Below are 20,202 nucleotides of genomic sequence, written 5' to 3' on the forward strand. Positions count from 1 at the left end.
GGATTCACGAATTTATGCATTTTTGTGTAATTGAAAATAAACTTCAGATAGAGTTAATGACAAAACCATACGGCAGTGACGTTATAATATGGGGTGACTAAAGTGTTAGTGAAACAGGCAACCTAATTTGAAATCGATGTAATGAAATATCAAAATCTGACTGAACGCGACGATACTTAAAGCAAGTTTGTAGTTTCTATACACAATGATAGTCATACCATGCGTGTGATTGACACTCATGGACTACTATATATAGCAATACATAAACCTTCTTCTCGGCGTATTACATATATGTACATCACCCTGAATCCCTGAGCCCATATACTAGGCATTATACTTAAATTTGGACAGGTTATAGCTTACAGTCCATATACCCTAAAATCTCGATAATAAGCCTGAATCAAAAATAGGCCGATCTTGAAAAATAAGCCTTGGATTTCTTACAATCAAATGTATCTTGTAAATATGCTTGGTTTACAAAAAGGTCGCATTAGGAAGTAAACTTTTAATTCCTTACATGGATATTAACTTAACAATTTTTCTGACGTGGGGTCAATATAAAGTTCTCATAACGTTCGGTAGTGGTGTTATTTTGTTATATACATGCATACATAAATACGTATAAATAAATGTATTAATTATCAAATTTCTTCATTTATTTTCTATTTATTTTTTGTTTTGTTTTAATTTGAAAATTGAATTTAAACACCAATTAAGAATTTTCGAAAGTAAGCCTATCCCGCCTTACATGGTAAATGAGTTTGAAAATAAGACGGGCTTATAAATAGGCCGGTCCTTGAAATAAGGCTGGGATTTCCTACCAAAAAAGAATATAAGACGTAGCTTATTATCTAGATTTTAGGGTAAATCACAACCATAATATTATCTATAGGGCAATGTAATAACAGATGATAAAGCACAGCTGGCATATGAGTTAAGTAAAATGTACGATTTTGGTAAACGTAGCGCATTTGTGTCACAAGTATATGTGAAGTATACTTTTTGGTAGTACAACTGAGGACTATTGCTGATTTTTACCTGTTTAGGGTACAAAATGTATCAATTTGAAATACATAAGACGAAAATAAATCTGCGAATAAAACTGAATTTGGTGTTTTATTAAGGATTGATTTTAAAAGAAGAACGTTTTGGTAAGGTTTTCTTTTGCCTCACTTCCTAGTATACACTAGACAGACGTGTGGTGAGATCTGGCAGACCACTGCCTACTTTGTAATTCTACCTGACGGAAATATAAAAAGTAGCCAATTGGTCATAGTATATAATAGAATAAGTAAATTTATCAGAATTAGGTCTGATTCTGATATTTAAACAAAAACCAAAATTTCCAACAAGACTCTTAACAAGTACACTGTTTTAATGTTATATATTTACTAGAATCGTTCCATTTCGTCCTCTTTCATTCTTTTTAACCTTCTGTCTCTGCTTTGTCTCTCTACCTTCATCTTTCTCTCTCTCCCTCTACTTCTGATATTGATCTTTTTATGTTCATTTAATTCAAGACCTGCGATTTTCGTTTATTAAATACGTTCATCTATATATTGCCAATTACATACATCATGTTGAATAGGGTCTTCGATCCTTGGTTTCGTCTTAATGCGTTGGTACGTGGCGGGCGGTGTGTGTGTCTCTAAGAAACGTCTAGATGGGAAGACTGTCATCATTAATGACTGTAACACTGGTATTGGTCTGGAGACGGCCAAGGAATTATCCGCTAGGGGTAGGTAGCTAGGTCAAGGAATTGTCTGATAGAGGTAAGTAGCTAGGTCAAGCAATTATCCGCTAGGGGTAAGTAGCTAGGTCAGGAATTGTCTGGTCGTCGTAAGTAGCTAGGTTTAGAATTGTCGGCTAGGGATAAGAAGCTAGATCAAGAATTGTCTGTTAGGGATAAGTACTTAGGTCAGGAATTGTCTACTGGGGTAAGTAGCTAGGTCAAGGCGTTGTCTGCTAGGGGTAAGTAGCTAGGTCATAGGTCAGGGAATTATCTAACACGGGTAAGTAACTAGGTCATAGGTCAGGGAATTATCTAACAGGGGTAAATAGCTAGGTCATAGGTCAGGGAATTATATAACAGGGGTAAGTAGCTAGGCCATAGGTTAAGGAATCGTCTGCTAGGGTTAAGTATAGCTAGGTCAAGGAATCGTCTGACAGGGGTAAGTATATAGGTCAAAGAATTGTCTGCTAAGGGTAACAGGATAGGAAAAGGAATCAAATGCTAGGAGTAAGTACCGTTAGGTAGTTCAAGTAATTGCATGATAGGGTAAGTTCCTAGGTTTAGGAGTGGTATGAAAGGATAAGTTAACCACGCATGTGTCTGATAAAATAAGAAGATGAAGCATGTGAGTGATTGCAATAGGTAGGTCAAAGATTGTTGACAGAGAGTTAGTAAGTCACAAGTTCGTCTACAAGGGGTACGTAGGTCAAAGAATAGTCTAATAGGGCTAGGGGTACGTAGATTATTAAGTCCAGGAAATTTTCTACTGTGTGATTTTGCCATATGGAACATACCTGATATACAAATGACATGTTCATGATTTCTACCACGTTAAACTGGCTTTCGATAACAAATCAATCAGGATTTCTATGCATATTTTCAATTTTAATTTTTTTATATGCAAAATAGAATGGATTAGACAGAAGCATTGCCTATATAAGTCTTCCCATAAACATTGTTTGAATTATAGGTGCTCGAATCATTATGGCGTGTCGTGATTTGGATAAAGCACACATAGCATCGGAAATAGTGAAAAAGTTCTCAGGAAACTCTGACGTCAGTGTAGAGCGACTAGACCTGGCTTTACGTGATTCTGTGAGGAAGTTCGCAGATAAGGTCAACAAGGATGAAGCCAAAATTGACATCTTAATTAATAATGGTGGTTGGTAGTGCAATATTTTAAAAAGTGAACTTGCGTAGTCTAGTTGTATTCTAATGATTTTTTATCCATGTAATTAAATGTTCTTCGTAATATACCAAAGATTTGATTTGCTTTTTTTTATCTTTCCACTTATATATTCATCAAATTTACTACATGAGGAAGAATATGTACAAAAGATCCATGATACCACAGCCTAATTTAAATTGTAAAGTGTATTTAATTTTAATGTACATGTAGTAAAATAGCCACTTTGCCTGAAGTAATTCACTAAATTTCATACATGATATTGTTAGTCCCCTTTGGAGAAAATTTGAACATGTTTTGTTTTCAATATTAATGATTGTTTAATAATATGTTTAATAAATAAATGTTTAACTTACATTGACTGAATAATATATACAAGGGAACACACAAACAGTACAGTTGGGAAAGAGATTATATTATTTACTTGAAATTATTTACATAATCCAAAACAATACGTGTATATGTACTGAGAGATTATTTTTCCCTAACAAAATGCAATTCGCCAGTTCTAAAATCGTCGTGTGATAAACACGTGTTACGAAATCAAGTAATCATACAAGTATAGCATGGCAATAAAACTATTTTCTTCAGTGAGATGGTATTTATTGGACAAGCATATTCCAAACTTCGTATATATTCTGTTTTAAAAACATAATACGGAGCAAAGCTTTATCTTTCATGATCTAGTTATGCTGATATAATTTAATCATCAAGACCGCAAACAGTTTAAACACGTAGAATAACGTATTCATTTATTCTTTTTGTTTCTGTAGTGACTGTGCAGAAAAACAACCATCCAGAGCAGCGATTAATATGGAGGACGCGAAACGACTGTGGGAGCTCTCAGAAGACATGGTGAAGAAAGCAAAGAAATGAAATGAGACAACATGAGAAATCAGCACCTTTCGAAATATTTTTTCAATTGGATTTTTTTAATACTGAACAATCTAAGTTTAATAATCCATTTTGAAAATTATCTTTAGTATAAAATTCACTAACCATGCTTTTGATAGCATTACTTAATTTCTGTTGAGACTTACATCATTAGCCATGTTTGTTGCTGTTATTTATGATAGAACTGTGATTGATCATGACAATCCCTTTCTACCATTATTGTCTTCCAATTGTTCGATCGCATATTCTAGTCGCTGCATTATTTGAAAACAAACTGTAATTGTTCAATGATCTGCATTCACAGACAAGATGTCTTCAATATTGACATGTATTCATCTAAGACGACTCTCAAAATGACCTGCAAACGAGATCAATTTTCAAGTAAGGAAACTTTCATGTCAATTTCAGGTCCAATTCTTTACCTTTAATAATATTTTGACATGAAATTGTGCTGATTTTGACCTTTACCAAGAAGAGGTTTTGCCCGAGTGTGTAAGTTTGTTGACACGTTAAGGTTGTTTTCTAAAAATGAAACGAACACAATATTAGAATCAACGTGAGCCGTGTTTTAAAACAATATGATTGATATTCGGATACACGTTCATGCAGACTAAATATTTATTGGGGGCATCTGAGCGGTAACGTTTATAATTAGTAAAGCTGATAATAATTTTTAGTTTAAAATAATCGACTGTTGCAATCACTTTGTACATATCTACGTTTAACCGATGGACACGGCATAGATTCTAACCTTCCTAGTACTTGAGTACTAATATCTGTCAACAATATGATGTCACGTTGTTTAAAAATAAGTTTTAAAATAATTTCACGGACAATTCTTTTTTCTATACCTTTGACCTTTTTTTTATCCCGAATAAAGCAAGGCATATTGTAATATAATCGGTAAAGAGTTATTGGAGTGGAACGTCTCTTACACTCATAGCATACGTTTGGCTTTCAATGTATTTAAAACAACCATACACAACGTGTCGGTGCTTTGTATTAAAGCTCCCTCTACTTGACAAACTAGGGCTGAAAACAAACAGTAACCGCAGGTTGTAAGTTTTATTAAGGCGACAAGATGGAATCTCCAATTATCGAAATGGCTGGAGAGCTTTTGGAAACCAACAAGAAACTGATAACCTATATTGTTGCATTAGGTAAGTCTTGTCGTTGGTGGTTTGTAAGTATTTTCATGCCAAATAAGGTTAACCCATGTACGGTAATTAAATATTCATATTTAGGCAATGATATAAAAGATTTGTGCATTTATTTTTGTGTACTAAAGTTAGTAAAGATAAATTTCAGATAGAGTCGTTGACAAAATCACACGCCAGTGGCATTGAAGTACGAGGTGACTAAAGTGTATCGAAAAAAGACAACCAAAATCGAAAGAGATGTAATGAAATATCAAAATAGGACTAAACGTGTACACAAGGCGACGATACCTAAAGCAATTTCGTAATCTTTATTCACAATGACAGTGCTATTCAGGGTGGTGTTATACGCCGGAAAGCCAGTATAAATGTATTGTTATATACATGTAGTAGTTCATGCGTGTCAATCACTGAGCCCATGTACTAGGTGCTGTGTTAAAATATGACAGTATATACCGTATAGGCCAAATATATCACAACCATACAATTCAACACGTATGACAGTATAATCCGTATAGGCCATATATATCACAACCATACAATTTAACAAGTATGACAGCATTACACTGTATCATGTTGAACTACATATGAAACGAGACTACACTTAACTTTGAATAAATCTAGTGTTTTATAAGAGCTAATTCTTGCATCTCTCCAAAACCATATTGCTCTTTCTAACCTTGGCCTTTTGTCTCTGCTTTATCGCTCTTCTTTACTTTCACCTTTTATTTGACTTTCTTTTCCTACTACTGAAGTTGACCTTTTTCATTTAGTTCAATCCCTACAATTTTCGTATACTAAATACGTTCGCCTTTATATTGCCAATTCAATTCATCACGCTTTATAGGGTCGTCGATCTTTGGCTTCATCCTATTGAGATGGTACGTGGCGGGCGGTGTGTGTGTCTCTAAGAAACGTCTAGATGGGAAGACTGTCATTATTACTGGCTGTAACACTGGTATTGGTCTGGAGACGGCCAAGGAATTATCCGCTAGGGGTAGGTAGCTAGGTCAAGAAATTGTCTACTAGGGGTAAGTAGCTAGGTCAAGGAATTATCCGCTTGGGGTAAGTAGCTAGGTAAAGGAATTGTTCGATAGAGGTAAGTAGCTAGTTCAAGGAATAGTCTGATGGTGGTAAGTAGCTAGGTCAAGAATTGTCTGCTAAAGACAAGTAGCTTGGTCAAGGAATGGTCTGATAGAGGCAAGTAGCTAGGTCAACAATGGTCTGCTAGGGGTAATTAGCTAGGTCAACAATGGTCTGCTAGGGGTAAGTGTTTTAGGTCAAGGAATTATCTAATAGAGTTAAGTAGCTATGTCAAGGAATAGCCTGAATGAGAAATTAGGTCAAGGAATTGTCTGATAGAGGTTAGAAGCTAGGTCAAGGAATGGACCGAAAGAGTAAGTAGATCAAGGATTTGCCTGATAGAGGTAAGTAGCTAGGTCAAGGAATGGTCTGATGGTGGTAAGAAGGTCAAGGACCTGTCTGATATAGGTAAGTAGCTAGGTCAAAAAAATGGTCTGATAGAGTATGTAGGTCAAGGACCTGTCTGATAGAGGTAATTAGTAACTAGGTCAAGGAATGGTAGGAAAGAGTAAGTAGACATGCATGTGTCTGATAAAGTATGTAGATAAAGCATGTGACTGATTGCAGTAGGTAGGTCAAGCAGTTTGTTGACAAAGAGTAAGTAAGTCACGGATTTGTCTACAGTGGCTAGATGGGTCAAAGATTGGTCTGATAGGTCTGAAATTTCTACTCTCTGTTTTTATCATATGGAACAAAAGAGAAAATATACTTGATATGTTAGCTTTCGATAACAAATTAACCAGGATTGTTAAGCATATTTTCACTTTCAAACAATTTAATAGAAATATGTGGTCGGATGGTGTAGTGATGAAACAAGTCACCTTTCACCTTACCCCGTTTCCTTCCACACTAAGACCCCTCGCACGCTTGGATTCGGGCCACCGAATATGATTTGCATAAGTTGTACAACTTGTTTCACGATCGATGTAAAATAAATAAAGTTTGTATTTTATAACCAAATGTCAAATTGATTAAACAGATGTATTGCCTATGTAGGTCTTCTTCATAAATTCTAGGTGCCCGGATTATTATGGCGTGTCGTGATTTGGATAAAGCAGATAAAGCATCGGAAATAGTGAAAAAATTCTCGGGAAACTCTGACGTCAGTGTAGAGCGACTAGACCTCGCTTCACTGGATTCTGTGAGGAAATTCGCAGAGAAGGTCAACGAGGAGGAAGCCAAAATTGACATCTTAATCAATAATGCTGGTTGGTAGTTCAATCTTTTAAAAAGTGTTTTCAAAATTATTGCAGAAATAGATCGTTTTAAGTCATAATAATTAAGTCTTATAAAAGCTAACTTCTGTCACATATAAACTTTATTTCAATGTATATTTATCATATATAACAAACAACATTAGTATCAATGCGAAGGCATGCATTTTCCTTAGTATCTGGTGGCGTTCCAATTCATCTTATTGCTTTATTTTAAAAATTTGGTGATTTCTGAAGTCGATGCCGGTATAATGGTATTCACAGAAAAAGTGGATTTTTACGGTCGAAAATTTTAATATAAATGCTTTATATTCAATTGGATTTCACATATATTTTTGTAGCTTATCATTACGGAAGTTGTCTTTGATATATTGAACAGATAAAGCTTTAGCGTTACACTTTTTATGAATTGTGTATTTATTTGAATTTCGCAAATTTAGTGTAGAATAATATATCGAAATAATAACATAAATTTAGGGAAAGTATTAAATACTTTTTTTTAGTAAGTTATGTGTATGTGCGTGATTTATATAGAGAACAACCAACTAAACAATTTACATAGACTACAATGTTAAAATTTGTTAAAGTTTTGTACTATATTATTAAAACAAAGGAATATTAGTTAGCTATTGTGTTATATAATTAAAGTTCTCATATAACACTAGATTAAAAAAAGTTTGGGTCCTTCTTTTCAAACTCCAACTAGGGTAGCTATATTGAAATCAGGTGCATTTTTCACTAAAAATCCTGCAATTCTAATATTTTTACCTTTTCATTATCAAAATTGATCTTTTGAACCTAAATCTCAATATGAATTTCCAAATTAATATCATGGTTATCTAGAAATAATTACCTGTCAAAAAAAAATTACTTTTTAAATTTATAATTAGCCAGCCAATCAGCGGCCGGGTTAAAATTCTATCCTGGGCTCAATCTTGTATACACAGGGGCCATTTCGAAGATCTATTTTTATTTAGTTGGTTGTTCCCTATAGTATCCGTCTGCCCTATGTATAATGATGGTCTGAGGGTTCCTAGTGACATATTTACATAAGCATATTATTTGAATAAATGGACATATTGAAAATTGATCGAACAAACTCTACGTACATCTTGTCCCTCTTACCCAGGTGTGATGATGTGCCCTAAGTGGCAGTCTGAGGATGGATACGAGATGCAGTTTGCTGTGAACCATCTCGGTCATTTCTTTCTGACAACACTATTGTTAAATCGGATAAAGGAATCTGCTCCGTCCAGGATCGTCAATGTGTCATCTATTGCTCACAACTGTAAACCACACACACGAGTTACTTATAATGTCTATTTTGCAGATATTATATTTCTTTATTTTTTGTCTTTGAAATGTGACATAACTCATTGAGATCATAAATAAGCATATGGGTATACCAATTTAATAGAACTTATTTTGAAAACATTAAATCCTGTTTGTCAAGGATGATTTTTATACATTAATTAAGTTAAGTAATATATCATAATATCATTGATTTTCATCACAAGCATAACTGAACACTTACTATCACCATTTGTTTTCATTAGATGGACAAATTAATTTTGAGGACATAAATAACGACAAAAAATACTCCCCGATGTATGCGTACGGCCAGAGTAAGCTTGCAAATATACTGTTTACCAAGGAACTGGCTAGACGTCTACAAGGTAATAGTTATCACTTAATGTTGTCTTCATGTCACACACAATAGTATTTGAATGGGCTTTTAGTCACCTCCTACACAGGCAAAATGTTTTCAGGTAAAGTCGGTCAATTTTAGAGAAATTTTTCAGGTCAGAGGAGAGGTACCTATCACTTTTGGCCGTTTTCGGCCTCTGATGCAGTGAGAAGCATTGAATATCTTACAAGATATCTTATGATCAGCATCATATTGTATAAAATTCAGAACATCCAATTTTTTTCTGGGATCATGGTAAATTCAGATCAAAAAGTGAAAATGGATGATTTTATTATTTCATATAATTAATCAAAAACTTAAGTAGAATTGATATATTCTTTTGCTGTTTTTTTCGTAAATCACGGTGAATTTCAGTTCAGAAAACGGACGAAAAAATGAAGAAGGACACAATAATCTAGTTAAGTATTTAAGTACTTGATAGCTTGAGATTAATATTCTGAATAGCATACAACATGCAGTTGACCCTAAAGTATATATATGCAAAATATTTTCTTATCATTGAGTAGCCATTGAACGGCCCAAAGTGATACCCCTTCCTTCACCCGAGTAACAAAAAAAAACCGTTATGACGGTCAGGATTTTGAGTTGAAATAAACCTGAATTTGACCTTAATTTCACATGATTTTTCTAGGACAATTTGACCTGAAATTAACCTGACGTATTCTTTGTTTGAAATTGACCTGATTTTCATAACATTTTCAGGTCATGCTCTTTTCATGTCAGATTGACTTGAAGATATTTGCCTGTGTATAATAAGTGCATTGGGCCCCATTGACGGGTCTGAATCCGTTCTACTGATAATCTTTATTTCAGTCCATGAAGGAATGGGGTGTTCTTCAACTTTACTACACCTATAGTAAAATATCAGTGTTAGTACACAATTCCATTGAAATTCCAAAGCGTATCTTCTATAGGGTTTAGATTTGTCTAATCATCTTAAACACAAAGACGTAATCTGGTCCTTAAAGCTGTATGCTTTATTCATTCTGAGGTATCAGAGGACGGAGTAAAACGAAGGGAAGTAACTCTAAATCTGATAAATCAGAATGTTTTTTAACTTGTAGGTTTTAAGAATGAAGTAATGGTAAAAGTGATTACTAAGGTATATATTTATAAATGCTTTACAAGGATGTACTAAAACGTATAGCAGGATTCTATCCCTTGTACAGCTGTAAGTACTTACTATTATGATTATTTTACCTTACACAGGTACAGGTGTGACAACAAACTGTCTCCACCCCGGGGCAATCAATACTGAGTTAATAAGACACGTCGAGGGATGGTTCCATCCATTTATTTTCAAATGCATCCAACCTCTCATTATCTTCCTTAAAACTCCACTACAAGGAGCTCAGACAACTCTACACTGTGTTCTAGATGAACGACTCGACACCGTCTCTGGAAAATACTTCAGGTATGTGAACGATGTTAAAGACTTATTGAGTGTATGTAATACTAACAGGTATATGTATAGTATTTAAACCATTTATCTAAACATCTGATACGGTGTATATACGTATGTACATTTTTTATGATTTTAGCCTCTAGTTATACATGATAATATCTATGTAGCTAGTTATCAGGTAAATACACTAGCTTCCTCATCCTTGATAACATTTTATATATGAACCTACGTAATAAGAATTTATTATTTCATCTTTAAGGAATTATTGTCCGGTTAAAATACTTCAAAATTATAGCAAATCCCTACATTAAAATACCATGTATATCTTAAATAGAAACATTAATACTGTTTATTTATTCAACGCCATGGCTTCGGTGTTTACATTGCTAATTATCTCCCTTAGATCATTCAAAATTTATATTTGGTATGTTTTTTATACTTGCCTGTACGTCTTATCTAAATATAAGAAAGTCTCTAAAATAGATGGTAATCAACCTTCTTAAACAGTAATGCTCAAAAATTTAATAGACGTGCAATATTAATTTTTATTAAATACTACCGCAGTGAAATGAATTCAAATAAAGTATCCACAATATATCAGGGAAATTAAAAATGATATGTCAAATTAATATGGTCAAGTGAAACGGTTTGGTTTTCTTTCTTTATCTTTATATACATTACTATGTTGTATTTCAATGCGTACTACATGTATCTATATATTCTCAATTATGTAATTATTTTCGTTTATATGGAACAACTTGTTAGGCAAATTCCGCAACCTTTTTAAGATTGTATCAGACAAGACTGTTCTTAAAGCTCCAATTCTTTTTAGAAAATGATCTGTGATATGAATATAGCCTCAGTAAACTGTCAGAGTTGATGTTCTGAATGTAAATGATATGGATGTTTTGAATTATTTAAAGACAACGCACGGTAATTATAATGTCTTCTATCTAAAAGACACACATTTTTCAAAAGAACTAACATTGCATATAGAAACTAAATGGGGATTTACTTATTAATGTTGTATGGTCTATAACTTTCGCTCTTTTTGTCATAGTGAAAACTGTCTAAGTGTTATACATATTTTATCCGTCTGTCTGCGTTTTAAACATTCTTATTTTACCACTTTTTATAAAGTTGCAGCACTTAAAGCATTTTTAATTATAAAAGTAAAAAATCTTTTTAACGTATACACGTGAAAAATAGGCTCGAAAGATGCCGAATCATTCCGAACACCGTCGCGACAATCCCGAAGTAAAACGAGAGTTGTAAAACCAAGAGAAAATGTCAACAATTTTTCATAAACAAAACATGTGGTCGAACTCAGCAGACTCTATCTACATAGAAAACAATGCCCGCACATTACAATATTTGATACACACAATATTTTACGACAATGTGTAAATTGGATATTTCAAATACTCAATCTGTGGACATATACCAGCATGATTTGCTCATATAGGCCAGAAGGAAAACGTTAACAAACACATGTGCGCTTACGCTAGTTACCTGGATCACCACGTGCAGGTCGTATCGAACGTCAGCCACATGATACGATTCGGAATCAGACAAAACCCGAAGTCACTGAACATGGCGGTGATTGAAGGCGCTTTATTCAAAACCAGGAATATATGATCCCTAGATTTCGGCTCTCTTATAGGCCGAAATATGCTTTTGTGGAGCTAAACCATCAAGTTAGATGTCAATGTTTAAATATCAAATGTTTAAGTTACATATCGTTACAGTGAAATTAGCAGCAATATAACTTTAATGTATCTTTTATTCATTTAAGTGAAACTGTAGTGGTGTTAGTTTATGTTTAATACCAATTTCGAGTTTGAAATACGTGAAGTTTAAAAATGATGCTAATGGATATTTATTAGTCATTGATATAACAATTGAAAAAACAAAATTCACGTTGGTTACATTGTACGTTCCAAATAACGAAAATCAAAACTGTTTTATACCGTTGATACTGATCTTAGTCATTTTTTTTATAATACTGAGTATATAATATGTGGTGATTTTAATCCAGTTTTCGATCAATTAATTGATACATATAATTATTCTACTTATAATAATCCTAAAGCACGAGAGGTTTAAAGCTTATAGAAGGCTATAATCTAACAGACTGCTTTTGGGTCTTGCATCCTAATTTACGAAGATATACGTGGAATCCTATAAAACAATCAAGATTTTTTTTTATATCAGAAAGTTTATTATACCGACCTGAAAAAAGTAATATGTATACATCCTTGATATAAAACAGATAATTCTATAGTTACTATTGGATTAAGATTAAATAATTTTGTACAAGGAAAGAGAATTTGGATTTAATAATGAATTACTAGAATAGAATATAGAAAATGTCCAGTACAGGAACTACTACTCCTCAACACTGGACCCATACAGTTATAGTTAAAGTGGTTAAGTTCATATTCCGGTTGTGGTAGCCTTAAAGATATATAAAATTTCCTGACTTTTTCCAATTATTATCCAATCTGTTTTTAAATCAGTTTATATTGGGTGCTGGAACAACTTGTTCGGGTAGACTGTTCCACAGTTTCACCGTTCTTATTGTGAAATTAGTACTACGTAACAGTGTCCTGGATTGCTGTGGGAATTGCCCCTGCTACTATGCATAGCTGCAACATTAGTTTTAAAAAATATATGCCTTTTATTATATACTCCATTTCTTAGTTTGTATAACTCAATCATATCCCCTCTTATCCTTCTATACGAAGCGCTGGAAGCTTTAGAATTTGGAGTCTTTCTGTATAATCTAAACTGTTCATTCCTGGAAGACATTTTGTTGCCCTACGCTGCACCGCTTCTAGCTGTCGATATCCTTGGTTTTGTAGGGAGCCCACACCGAACTTGCGTAGTGCAGTTTTATTCTAATGATTTTTTTTATCAATTTTATTAAATGTTCTTCGTAACATACCAAAGATTTGATTTGCCTTTTTTATCTTTTCACTTATATATTCAAATTTACTACATGAGGAAGAATATGTACAAAAAATACATGATACCACAGCCTAAGTTAAATTGTACAGTGTATTTAATTTTAATGTACATGTAGTAAAATAGCCACTTTGCCTGAAGTAATTCACTAAATTTCATACATGATATTGTTAGTCCCCTTTGGAGAAAATTTTAACGTGTTTTGTTTTCAATATTAATGATTGTATAATAATATGTTTAATACATAAATGTTTAACTTACATTGACTGAATAAATATATACAAGGAAACACACAAACAGTACAGTAGGGAAAGAGATTATATTATTTACTTGAAATTATTTACATAATCCAAAATAATACGTGTATATGTACTGAGAGTTTATTTTTCCCTAACAAAATATAATACGCCAGTTATAAAATCGTCATGTGATAAACACGTGTTACGAAATCAAGCAATCATACAAGTATAGCATGGCAGTTAAAAACGATCATCTTCAATGAGATGGTATTTATTGGGCAAGCATATACCAAACTTCGTAATATCCCGTTTTAAAAACATAATGCTGAGGAAAGCTTTATCTTTCATGATCTAGTTATGCTGGTATGAGTTTAACCATCAAGACCGCAAAAACTTAAATACGTAAAATAATTTATTCACTTATTCGTTTGTTTCTGCAGTGACTGTGCAGAAAAACAACCAACCAGAGCAGCGATGAATATGGAGGACGCGAAACGACTGTGGGAGCTCTCAGAAGAAATGGTGACGAAAGCAACGAAATGAAATGAGACAATATGAGAAATCAGCACCTTTCGATATTACTTTTCAATTGGATTTTTAAATACTGAGCAAATTCAGTTTAATATTCCATTTTGAAAATTCTCTTTATTATAATATTCACTTACCATGCTATTGGTAGTATTACTATATTTTCGTTGAAACCTCCGATCATTAAAATTTCTGACAATAAACTTACATCATTATCCATATTTGTTGCTGTTATTTATGATATACATTTAATTGAACATGACAATCCGGTCCTTATATTATCTTCTTCCAACTGTTCGATAGCACATTTTCGTCATTGCATTATTTGAAAAAAAAAACTGTAATTATAAAATGATCTGCATTTACAGACAAGATGTCTTCTAATGACTCTCAAAATGACCTGTAAATGAGATCAATTTTCAAGAAAGGGAACTTTCACGTCAATTTCAGGTCCAATTATTCCTAATCCTAAACTATAGGCTTCATGCCCCTTTAAAGTAAATTACCCTGAATATTTTGACATGAAATTGTCCTGATTTTGACCTTTACCAAGAAGAGGTTTCCCCGAGTGTATATGTTTGTAAGGTTGTTTTCTAAAACTTAAATTAACACAATATTAGAATCAACGTGAGCAGTGTTTTAAAACAATATGATTGATATTCGGATACACGTTCATGCAGACTAAATATTAATTGGTTGGCATCTGAGCGGTTACGTTTTTAATTAGTAAAGCTAATAATAATTTTTAGTTTAAAATAATCGACAGTTGCAATCACTTTGTACATAACTACGTTTAACCGATGGACACGGCACAGATTCTAACCTTCCTAGTAATTGATTACTAATATCTGTCAACATATATGATGTCACGTTGTTTAAAAATAAGTTTTGAAATAATTGAACTGAATTGGACTGAAAACAAACAGTAACCGCGGGTTGTAACTTTTATTAAGGCGACAAGACGGAATCTCCAATTATCGAAATGGCTGGAGAGCTTTTGGAAACCAACAAGAAACTGATAACCTATGTTGGGGCGTTAAGTAGGTTTTGTCGTTGGTGGTTTGTAAATATTTTCATGCCAAATAAGGTTAACCCATGTACGGTAATCAAATGTTCATATTTAAGCAATTATATACAAGATTTGTGCATTGTTGTGTGAAGTGAAGATAAACTTCAGATAGAGTTATTGACAAAACCATACGCCAGTGACATTGTAGTACGTGGTGACTAAAGTCTATTGAAATAGACAACCAAAATCGAAAGAGATGTAATGAAATATCAAAATAGGACTGAAAGTGTACACAAGGCGACGATACCTGAAGTAATTTCGTAATCTTTATTAACAATGACACTCAAAACGTGTGTGCTATTCGGGGTGGTGTAATACTCCGTAAAGCCAGTAAATGTATTGTTATGTACATGTAGTAGTTCAGGCATGTCAATCACTGACCCAATGTACTAGTTGCTGTGCTAGAATATGACAGCATTATACCGTATAGACTATATATATCACAACAATACAATTTAACAAGTATGATATTGGTAAACGTAGCGCATTTGTACAGAAAGTATAAATATACAATACATTTTGGTAGTTAACTGAGGACTATTGTCGGACAAGGACAATTTGATTCAAGCATGTTTTGTGTACACACTTGTATCATGTTGAAATACATATGAAAGGAGACTACACCTAACTTTGAATAAATCTAGTGTTTTATAAGAGCTAATCCTGAACGTTTTGGTTAGTTTTTCTTTTGCCTCACTTCCTATGAAAAGCTTGAACGACTGTAACTCTTGTATACACCAGACAGACGTGTGACGAGATCGGGCAGACCACTGCCTACTTTGTAATTCTACCTGACGGAAATATAAAAAAGTAGCCAATTGGTCATAGTATATAATAGAATAAGCAAATCTATCATAGTTACTTAGGTTTTATCCCGAAAACAGAAATTTCGATAAAGGCTCGATAATATTTTTCATCAGTTCACCAGTAAACTCCTTACAAGTACCCTGATTTATGTTGTTTTTACTAGTATTGTTCCATTTCCTTCTCTTTCCGTCATCGTCGTTAGTTTCTCCATATTTTCCTTGTGTCTCTCCTAAATTGCATTGCTCTTTGTACCTTGGCCTTCTCTCTCTGATTAATCGCTCTTCTTTACTTTCACCTTTTATTTGACTTTCTCTATCTACTGCTGAAATTTACCTTTTTCAGTTAGTTCATGGCCTACAATTTTCGTATACTAAATACGTTCACCTATATATTGCCAATTCCATACATCACGCTTTATAGGGTCGTCGATCCTTGGCTTCATCCTATTGAGATGGTACGTGGCGGGCGGTGTGTGTGTCTCTAAGAAACGTCTAGATGGGAAGACTGTCATCATTACTGGCTGTAACACTGGTATAGGTCTGGAGACGGCCAAGGAATTATCCGCTAGGGGTAAGTAGCTAGGTCAAGAATTATCTGCTAGGGGTAAGTAGCTAGGCTAAGAATTTTCTGCTAGGGGTAAGTAGCTAAGTCAAGAATTGTCTACTAGGGGTAAGTAGCTAGGTGAAAGAATTTTCTGCTAGGGATAAGTAGCTAGGTCAAGAATTGTCTGCTAGGGGTAAGTGACTTAGGTCAAGGAATTGTCTGCTAGGGGTAAGTAGCTAGGTTAAGAATTGTCCGCTAGGGGTAAATAACTAGGTCAAGAATTGTCTGCTAGGGGTAAGTAGCTAGGTTAAGAATTGTCTGCTAGGGGTAAGTGACTTAGGTCAAGGAATTGTCTGCTAGGGGTAAGTAGCTAGTTAAAAATTGTCTACTAGGGGTAAGTAGCTAGGTCAAGAATTGTCTGCTAGGGGTAAGTGACTTAGGTCAAGGAATTGTCTGCTAGGGGTAAGTAACTATCAAGGAATGGTATGCTAGGGATAAGTAGCTAGGTCATGAGTTGTCTGCTAGTGGTAAGCGACTAGTTCAAGGAATGGTCCTCTATGGGTAAGTAGTTAAGTCAAGGAATGGTATGATACGGGTAAGCAGCTAGGTCAAATGTTTGTCTACTAGGGGTAAGTAGCTACGTCAAGCATTATCTGCTAGGGGTAAGTGACTAGGTCAAAAATTGTCTGCTAGGGGTAAGAAGCTAGGTCAAGAATTGTTTGCTAGGGGTAAGTGACTAGGTCAAGAATGGTCTGCTAGGGATAAGTAGCTAGGTCAAGAGTTGTCTGCTAGTAGTAAGTGACTAGTTCAAGGAATGGTCCTCTAGGGGTAAGTAGCTAAGTCAAGGAATGGTATGATAGGGGTAAGCAGCTAGGTCAAATGATTGTCTACTAGGGGTAAGTAGCTACGTCAAGAATTATCTGCTAGGGGTAAGTGACTAGGTCAAGAATTGTCTGCTAGGGGTAAATAGTTAGGTTAAGAATTGTCTACTAGGGGCAAGTGACTTTGGTCAAGGACTTGTCTGACAGAGGTAAGTAGCTAGGTCAAGGAATGGTATGAAAGAGTAAGTAGACCATGCATTTGTCTGATAAAGTAAGTAGACGAAGCATGTGACTGATTGTAGTTGGTAGGTCAAAGATTTGTTAACAAAGAGTAAGTTAGTCAAGAATTTGTCTACAAGGGCTAGGTAGGTCAAAGAATGGTCTGATAGGTCTGAAATTGTCCTCTCTCTGATTTTGACATATGGAACAAAAGAGAAAATATACTTGTTAAATTGTCTTCTCTCTTATTTTGTCATATGGAACAAAAGAGAAAATATATCTGATATGTAAGTGACATGTTCATGGTTTCTACGACGTTAAAGTGGCTTTGGATAACAAATTAACCAAAAATTTTATTGTTATTTTCACTTTCAAACAATCAGAAAATGTAGTAGTTAAGTCACTCACCTTTCACCTAACCGGTTTCCTCCCATACTAAGACCCCTCGCGCGCTTTGATCCGGGCCACCGAAAGTAATTTGCATAAGTTGTACATGTACGTGTATAACTTGTTTCGCAATCGGTGTAAAAATAAATAAAGTTTATATTTTATAGACAAATGTCAAATTGATTTAACAGAAGTATTGCCTATGTGGCTGTTCTCCATAAACATTGTTTGAATTTTAGGTGCCCGAATCATTTTGGCGTGTCGTGATTTGGATAACGCACACAAAGCATCGGAAATAGTGAAAAAGTTCTCAGGAAACTCTGACGTCAGTGTAGAGCGACTAGATCTGGCTTCACTGGATTCTGTGAGGAAAATCGCAGAAAAGGTCAAAAATGATGAAGCTAAAATTGACATCCTAATTAATAATGCTGGTTGGTAATTCAATCTTTTTAAAAGTGTTTACAAAATAATTGCAGAAATAGATCGTTTTAAGATATCATTCTTAAGTCGAATAAAAGCTAACTTTTGTTGCATATGAACTTAATTTCAATTTATGATTATCATACATAACAAACAACTTTAGTATCTATGCGAAGGCTTGCGTATTCCATGGTGTCTAGTGTCGTTCAATTTCTGTTTATTGCTTTATAGTTCATTTCAAAATTTGGTGATTTCTGAAGTCGATGCCGGCATGTCAATAATCACAGAAAAAGTGTATTTTACGGTCGAATTTTTTGAAATAAATGTTTTATATACATCTGAATTTCACATACATTTTTTGTAGGTTATCATTACAGATATTGTCTTAAACACATAGAACAAGCATAGCTTTAGCGTTACACTTTTTATGAATCTTCACCCAAAACTACGATTGTGTATTTATTCAGCATCGGTTTTGAGTTTAGAATAATGTATCGAAATAATACCATTAATTTAGTGAAAGTCATTTTTAGTAATTGATCAAATTTAAAATTGTGTGTATGTATGTGTTTATATAGTATTCCTCTTCCCTATTCATAATGATGGTCTGGGGGTTTCTAGTGTAGTATTTACATAAGAATCTTACCAATACCTGGACATATTGAAAATTGATCGAATGTTATAAACTTTTCTTTACGTACATCTTGTCCCTCTTCCCCAGGTGTGATGATGTGCCCTAAGTGGCAGTCTGAGGATGGATACGAGATGCAGTTTGCTGTGAACCATCTCGGTCATTTCTTCCTGACAACACTATTGCTAGACCGGATAAAGGAATATGCTCCGTCCAGGATCGTCAATGTGTCATCTGTTGCTCACAACTGTAAACCACACACACGAGTTACTTAAAATATCAATTTGAAGAAATCATATTTCTTAAATTTTGGTCTTTGAAATGTAACTATAACTCATTGAGATCATATATAAACATATGAGCATACCAATTCAATTGATAAATTTTGAAAGCATTTTAAAATTCCTGTTTGTCAAGGATGATTTTGATACATTAATTAAGTACTATATCATAAGCATACCTGAACACTTACTATCAACATTTGTTTTCATTAGTTGGACAAATTAATTTTGAGGACATAAATAACGACAAAAATTACTCCGATGTATGCGTACCGCCAGAGCAGGAACTGGCTAGACGTCTACAAGGTAATAATTATCACTTAATTAAGGTTGTCTCCATGTCACACACAATAGTATTAGAATAGGCTTTTGGTCACCTCCTACACAGGCAAAATGTTTTCAGGTAAAATCGGTCAATTTTAGAGGATTTTGCAGCTTTCAGAGGAAATGACAAAGGCAACGCAATGAGACGACATCAAGCAATAAACTTACTACGTGCTACGACGACGAAACATTTTGTCAATTAAATGAAAATTGAATTATAATAAAAGTTAAATTTTTGCATGAGATTTATTGTGTTTATTTATCAAAAATCTATTTTGATAATCATTGTAAAAGTTAAATTTATTCATAAAATTTATTGTGCTTATGATAAAATCTATTTTCACAATATTTATAAGAACAACGGAGTATATAAAGACTATATATAATTTTCAATGGCTCGAGTGGAAAAAAACCCTCAAAAACTTGGATACAGGTGTGTATATTATGACGAATATATTGAAACCCTGTTACATTACACAGTATGGTCCTGTTTACGAGTGCAATATGAAGGGAGAGCAACATGAACTGTGATTAAAATGTGTGACTCATGGATATCCTACAGTCTGGAAATGGTCCATATAGACAAA

At 33.9% G+C, this 20,202-nt stretch overlaps 3 protein-coding genes across 4 annotated transcripts; all 3 read left to right on the forward strand.

Annotated features, from left to right (window-relative positions):
* The first annotated feature begins 1,053 nt into the window (after window positions 1-1,053).
* On the forward strand, window positions 1,054-14,330 carry LOC138318446 (retinol dehydrogenase 12-like). Of its 2 annotated transcripts, XM_069260791.1 has the most exons (9): window positions 1,054-1,738; window positions 2,703-2,894; window positions 3,692-4,972; window positions 5,817-5,966; window positions 7,069-7,260; window positions 8,396-8,554; window positions 8,823-8,942; window positions 10,184-10,388; window positions 14,026-14,330. In XM_069260791.1, exons 3-9 carry the CDS (start codon window positions 4,894-4,896, stop codon window positions 14,126-14,128), a joined length of 1,008 nt encoding a protein of 335 aa, XP_069116892.1. In that variant the 5' UTR covers window positions 1,054-1,738; window positions 2,703-2,894; window positions 3,692-4,893; the 3' UTR covers window positions 14,129-14,330. The 2 variants fall into 2 exon arrangements, with proteins under 2 accessions (XP_069116892.1, XP_069116894.1); XM_069260793.1 differs by lacking the exons at window positions 1,054-1,738; window positions 2,703-2,894 and having other exon boundaries at window positions 3,615-4,972.
* LOC138319657 (retinol dehydrogenase 13-like) lies at window positions 1,615-3,794 on the forward strand. Its single transcript, XM_069262804.1, has 3 exons — window positions 1,615-1,738; window positions 2,703-2,898; window positions 3,692-3,794. The coding sequence occupies exons 1-3, from the start codon at window positions 1,615-1,617 to the stop codon at window positions 3,792-3,794; spliced, it is 423 nt and encodes a 140-aa protein (XP_069118905.1).
* Window positions 14,331-14,374: 44 nt separating the features above from the next.
* Window positions 14,375-19,794, forward strand: LOC138318449 (retinol dehydrogenase 13-like). The gene is made up of 4 exons (XM_069260797.1): window positions 14,375-15,153; window positions 16,410-16,559; window positions 18,199-18,390; window positions 19,101-19,794. Exons 1-4 carry the CDS (start codon window positions 15,096-15,098, stop codon window positions 19,283-19,285), a joined length of 585 nt encoding a protein of 194 aa, XP_069116898.1. The 5' UTR covers window positions 14,375-15,095; the 3' UTR covers window positions 19,286-19,794.
* Window positions 19,795-20,202: the final 408 nt, after the last annotated feature.

The sequence above is a fragment of the Argopecten irradians genome, chromosome 3 (assembly GCF_041381155.1).
Source record: "Argopecten irradians isolate NY chromosome 3, Ai_NY, whole genome shotgun sequence".
Lineage (NCBI taxonomy): Eukaryota > Metazoa > Mollusca > Bivalvia > Pectinida > Pectinidae > Argopecten > Argopecten irradians.

Bases quoted from the DNA above. Each gene is read 5' to 3' on its own strand.
- LOC138319657 (XM_069262804.1), top strand. From the start codon at position 1,615: ATGCGTTGGTACGTGGCGGGCGGTGTGTGTGTCTCTAAGAAACGTCTA. The intron at 1,739-2,702 runs GTAGGTAGCTAG...TTTGAATTATAG, and splicing joins CAAGGAATTATCCGCTAGGG to GTGCTCGAATCATTATGGCG. The intron at 2,899-3,691 runs GTAGTGCAATAT...TTGTTTCTGTAG, and splicing joins TTAATTAATAATGGTGGTTG to TGACTGTGCAGAAAAACAAC.
- LOC138318446 (XM_069260791.1), top strand. From the start codon at position 4,894: ATGGAATCTCCAATTATCGAAATGGCTGGAGAGCTTTTGGAAACCAAC. The intron at 8,943-10,183 runs GTAATAGTTATC...TACCTTACACAG, and splicing joins ACTGGCTAGACGTCTACAAG to GTACAGGTGTGACAACAAAC. The intron at 10,389-14,025 runs GTATGTGAACGA...TTGTTTCTGCAG, and splicing joins GTCTCTGGAAAATACTTCAG to TGACTGTGCAGAAAAACAAC.
- LOC138318449 (XM_069260797.1), top strand. From the start codon at position 15,096: ATGGCTGGAGAGCTTTTGGAAACCAACAAGAAACTGATAACCTATGTT. The intron at 16,560-18,198 runs GTAAGTAGCTAG...TTTGAATTTTAG, and splicing joins CAAGGAATTATCCGCTAGGG to GTGCCCGAATCATTTTGGCG. The intron at 18,391-19,100 runs GTTGGTAATTCA...CCTCTTCCCCAG, and splicing joins CATCCTAATTAATAATGCTG to GTGTGATGATGTGCCCTAAG.